Source organism: Rhea americana, unplaced genomic scaffold (assembly GCF_003343005.1).
Source record: "Rhea americana isolate MKP2758 unplaced genomic scaffold, rheAme1 scaffold_354, whole genome shotgun sequence".
NCBI lineage: Eukaryota > Metazoa > Chordata > Aves > Rheiformes > Rheidae > Rhea > Rhea americana.
The window spans coordinates 541,803-547,199 of NW_028186484.1; the positions used below are offsets into that span (position 1 = coordinate 541,803).

Below are 5,397 nucleotides of genomic sequence, written 5' to 3' on the forward strand. Positions count from 1 at the left end.
AGGGCCGGGGCTGCACGGCGCGGCGCGAGGGCAGGGTCCGCTGGGCCGCGCTGCCTCCGTCCCCGCCGCGGGCAGGGGGTCCGCGGGGCCGTGCCAGCCTGCGCAGTGCCAGGGTCTGCGTGGTTACGTAAAGCTGCCTCGCACGCCCGTCTGCACCGGCAGCTCCCACAGGACCCACCGTCCCCGGGGAGCCCCAGGGCTCAGTGCACGCCCATGCACACCTGTGCACGCTGCTGCACGCCTGTGCACACCAGTGCACCCGGGGCTGGAGGGAACAGGGGTGCTGTACTGGCATCTCCCTCCACTGCACCCACCCCAGCTCAGCTGTCTGAGGACATCGGCTGATAAACACTGTGCCATGGGGGACAAGTGGGAGTGCAGGGCCATGGGGCTGGCTGTGGGGTGGCAGGCAGGCTGGGTGATGGGAGGCTCAGGTGGGCTAGTGCAAAGGGGCTTGTTGAAGGTGCATCCCCTCAGCCCCTGTGCGTGTCCTGCGTGGGAAGGGGCCAGTCCTGGAGCTCAGGGCTCCAGCGGGGGAGCCGGAGGTGTGCGGGGACGGCGGGCAGCGCTCCTGGACATGTGCTGTCACACTCTCCTTGATCATGGCTCTTCCGYCGTGGCTGGCAGGCTTGGAGCATCGCGCTGGGCGGGCAGGGCGAGGGTCTCTCCTCGGGCTAGTCGGGTCGCCTGCCGTGCGACTGCATGCAGCGTGGCCAGGGCTGCGCTGGCGGCTGGGGCACTGGCTCTCTTGCAGCACAGTGCCAAAGGCACGAGAAGGGGCTAGCGATGGCCAGCGTCCGTCAGCCTCTGAGCTCTGATCCGGCCCTGCAGTCTGGCTGATCCGGCAGCTTTGAGGCAGCACAGCTCTGCCCTGCCTGGGCTGGCACTCGCCATCCAGGGTCCCCAGGGACCCTCTCCCCCAAGGGCGCCCATCCGGCTTGGGTGCCCTATTTATAGCCCGCGGCAGCCGTGCTGTGGCTGGTACGCCTAATCCCCGTGCCAGGCTGCGGCGACGGAYGGGAGCAGCTGCCGGGGCACAGCAGCGGTACCGGCTGTGCCGCCTCCGTGCAGCCGTCCCGGAGCCCCCCACCACCCCTGCGCAGTCAGCCCGGAACCCCCCACCACCCCTGCACAGCCGGCCTGGCCCGGAGCCCCCCGCAGGCAGGGGCAGGGGTGAGCAGCGGCCCTGTGGGAGGGCTGGGGGTGGGTGGCAGCGCCGGGGCAGCAGTGCCTGGGGCGGCCCAAGGTTGCACCTGCGTTGGGGAGGGGAGCCGTGCCTGCCACCGCGTTATGTAAAAGACATGCAAAAGGCAGGTTTGCAGGGCAGCCCTGCTTTGGMTGTGGCCCCTGTTTGCCTCCTGCTCGAGGCTGGAGCAGCCCTGGCACTGCCCATCCCAGCTAGCAGAAGGACAGGGGGGCTTTGAGCAGGCARGGTCCTGCCAAAGCTGGGGGCTGTGGGGCTCCCCTGCACGTCGTTGCATGCATTGCTGCACCCCGCAGCACCCCGCTGCACGGCAGGGAGCAGCCCCAGCCCTCCGCCCAGMCCGTGGGGCGGCGTGGCCCCGCAGCGCCCTGCAAGGCCAGCCTGGCAGCGCGGTGGCCCGGGCGCCCGTTCCAGCCCGCGGCCGCGTCACTGGGGGCCTTCGGCGCCCGGGGCCACAGGGCCTTGTTTGGCAGCAGCTGAGCCGTGATCGTGCACTGGAACACGGCTCGGCTTGCCAAGTGCCTCGCAAGGGGAGAGCGCCGGCACGGCTCCTGCCTCCAGCCAYGGCAGCGTGTGGCCCGTGGGCACATGGGTGCAGCGTGCATGGGGTGAGCACGCAGCCCGCGCTGGCCCCACTGCCCAGCCTGTGCTGACGGGTACGGAGGAGCATCCAGGCAGTGCCAGGACTGGGCAAGGCATCCCGCTGCTCTGTGAGGTGCCGAGGGCTGCGCCGTGGGGACCGGGGCTGGGTGCAGCACCAAGAGACTGTGCCATGCTGTGCCATGCCATGCCATGCTGTGCCATGCTGTACCCTGCCATGCAATGCTATGCCATGCTGTGCTGTGCCATTCAATGCCACACAGTGCTGTGGTGTGCCGTGCCACACTGTGCTGTGCCATGCCATGCCATGCCGTGCCATGCCATGCAATRGTGCCCTACCATGCAATGCCATGCCGTGCTGTACCATGCAATGCCGTGCTATGCTGTGCGATGCCACGCCGTGCTGTACCATGCAATGCCGTGCTATGCTGTGTGATGCCACGCCATCCTGTGCCATGCCATGCTGTGCTATGCAATGCTGTGCCATGCCTTCCTCCCCGCAGCCGTACGACCCCGGTGCCTCTCCCTGCCGTACTCCGGGGTGCCAGAGCTGTGCAGCCGGGGCTGCCACCCATGCTGGGGGGCTGGGCAGAGGGGAGCACGCTGTAGCGGTGTGTGTGGGGGGGGTTCTCGGCAGGTGGCAGAGCATGGGGCCGCAGGCAGTGGTGCTGCACCRCGAGCGGCCGTTGCGGGCAGGGCAGTGCATGCGTTTGTGGTGTTAACGTGCACCTGGGCACATGCGTGCAGCAGAAGGGCACGTCCCGCTGTGCCCAGGGGCCGAGGGCCAGGGGAGGGCTGCTGGGACCCGCCGGAGCAGCCCTTCCACCTGCATGCTGCTGGCAGCAGGCAGCTCCTGCTCGGAAAGCCCGAGCGGCTGGGAGAGCCGGGGCCGGTGATGGCGCAGGAGCTGACCCCCTGCCTGCCCGCCCAGGTGCTCTCCCTCGGCGCCGACGTCCTCCCGGAGTACAAGCTGCAGGCCCCGCGCATCCACAAATGGACCATCCTGCACTACAGCCCCTTCAAGGCTGTGTGGGACTGGCTCATCCTGCTGCTGGTCATCTACACGGCCATCTTCACGCCCTACTCGGCCGCCTTCCTGCTCAATGACCAGGAGGAGGCCCAGCGCCGCAACTGCGGCTACTCCTGCAGCCCGCTCAACGTGGTCGACCTCATCGTGGACATCATGTTCATCATYGACATCCTCATCAACTTCCGCACCACCTACGTCAACTCCAACGAGGAGGTGGTGAGCCACCCCGCYAAGATCGCCATCCACTACTTCAAGGGCTGGTTCCTCATTGACATGGTCGCTGCCATCCCCTTYGACCTGCTCATCTTCGGCTCTGGCTCTGAGGAGGTACCCGCCTGCCCCGCTGGGGCGCATGGACTTGCCTCCCCTCTGGCCCTTCTGTGGGGACAGGGATGGGGACAGGCCCCTTTGCRTGGGGCTACCTGCAGTGGCTCTCACTGACCCTGGTTGCTCCATGCCCCTCCCTCTGGTTGCTCATGCCCCTGGTTGCCCTGTAGCCCCCTCTAGTTGCTCCGTGCCCCCCTGGTTGCTCCATGCCCCCCTCCGATTGCTCTGTGCCTCCCAGATTGCTCCATGCCTCCCCCTCCCCAGTTGCTCTGTGCCCCCCTGGTTGCTCTGTGCCCCCCTTCAGTTGCTCCATGCCCCCTGGTTGCTCCAACCTCCCCGCCCCAAGTTGCTCCTGCCCCCTGTGCCAGGGATGGCTGCACAAAAGCCCCATGGCGTGAGCCTGGGGGCCGGTGCTGGGAGGGCGCAGCGTGCAGGCGGCCAGGTGCGTGATGCTGAGCGCAGGTGTGGATAAATCTGGGTCTGGCCCTGCAGGATCCCCGAGCCCCAGCATGGATGGGAAGGAGCGCAGGTGCAGCGCACAGCACTTCCCAGCCACATGGGTCTGTGGGTCCCTGAGCACCGGGGTCTCTGCTGTGGGGGCACGGCCCCAGGGCACGAGTGGGGTGTGCAGGGACCTGAGTGCCCTGTGCCGGGGTAACTTTGCCTGGGGAGAGGACGGAGGGGTGCCCGGACTGTGGACAGGTTGAAGGACAGACCCTGCTCTGTGGTCTATGCCCTGCTGGGGTCCTGGGGGTCCTGGGGGGGATGTCCCCTCCTGTAACCCCCACGCTCCTGACACAGCTGTCGCCCCTCTGCAGACCACCACCTTGATTGGGCTGCTGAAGACGGCGCGGCTGCTGCGCCTGGTGCGGGTGGCCCGCAAGCTGGACCGCTACTCGGAGTAYGGGGCGGCCGTGCTCTTCCTGCTCATGTGCACCTTCGCCCTCATCGCCCACTGGCTGGCCTGCATCTGGTACGCCATCGGCAACGTGGAGGGACAGCGCATCGGCTGGCTCCACTCGCTGGGTGACCAGATCGGCAAGCCCTTCAACGAAAGCAACTCGCTCTACGGCCCCACCATCAAGGACAAGTACGTCACGGCCCTCTACTTCACCTTCAGCAGCCTGACCAGCGTGGGCTTCGGCAACGTCTCGCCCAACACCAACTCCGAGAAGATCTTCTCCATCTGCGTCATGCTCATCGGCTGTGAGTGTGCCTGGGGCCCRGCTGCCCTCGGAGTCCTGCACGGGGGGGGGGGGACACCCGCTCCTGCACCTCACGGGCAGGGCGAGCACACGCCTGGGTGGGGGCGTGTGTGGGAGCATGCATGTGCACATGTATGCAGCTGCACGTGTGTGTATCAGCGTGCATGCGTATGAGCATGTGTGTGAGTGTGTGAGAAGGTGTGTGTGAGCATGCATGCATGTGTGAGCATGCATGTATGAACATGCATGTGAGCGCATGTGTGTGAGCATGCATACCTCTGTGAGCATGGATATGCCTACGAGCATGCACATGTGTGTGGGAGCATGCACATGTGTGGGAGTGTACATGGGTGTGTMTGAACGTGCTTGTGCGTGTATGAACATGCGTGTGAGAGTATGAGTGTATGAGCATGAGTTGTGAGCATGCATATGTGAGAGTATGCACTTGTGTGTACRTGCATGCATGTGTGTGTGATACAGCAAGAGCATGTCTGTGGGCTAACTGCGGGTGTGCAAGCAGGCAGTGTGCAGCTCTGCGAGACTAGCATGTCGCTGTGCGCATGCGTGCAGGAGAGCGAGCKGCAGTGTATCTGTGGGGTGGCTGTGCATGTGCACCACAGGCCACGTCTCCGAGTGTGGGTGGCAAGGCCAGGAGCACGCAGGTAACTCGGCGTGCGCATCCGCGTGCGTGCAAAGTGGCGGCTGCGGAGATGGGGCGGTGGGCGCTCGCGTGTGCGGACGGGTGCCCGTGCTTGGCGTCGGCGCCTCTTGCTGCCACGTCCYGCGCCTTGGCCCGGGCAGGGGCCGCCCCTCACCGGCGCCTCTCTGCAGCCCTGATGTACGCCAGCATCTTCGGGAACGTCTCGGCCATCATCCAGCGCCTGTACTCGGGCACTGCTCGCTACCACACCCAGATGCTGCGTGTCCGCGAGTTCATCCGCTTCCACCAGATCCCCAACCCGCTGCGGCAGCGCCTGGAGGAGTACTTCCAGCACGCCTGGTCCTACACCAACGGCATCGACATGAACGCG

General features: G+C 66.4%; 1 protein-coding gene across 1 annotated transcript in view; it reads left to right on the plus strand.

The window, feature by feature from the left end:
* KCNH2 (potassium voltage-gated channel subfamily H member 2) overlaps positions 1 to 5,397 on the plus strand; it is a 31,835-nt gene that overhangs the window by 23,247 nt on the left and 3,191 nt on the right. Inside the window, exons 6-8 of the mRNA XM_085312004.1 lie at positions 2,736 to 3,161; positions 3,980 to 4,367; positions 5,198 to 5,394. Of these exons, the coding sequence (XP_085168130.1) occupies positions 2,736 to 3,161; positions 3,980 to 4,367; positions 5,198 to 5,394 (1,011 nt within the window). The remainder of the gene's footprint in view (positions 1 to 2,735; positions 3,162 to 3,979; positions 4,368 to 5,197; positions 5,395 to 5,397) is intronic.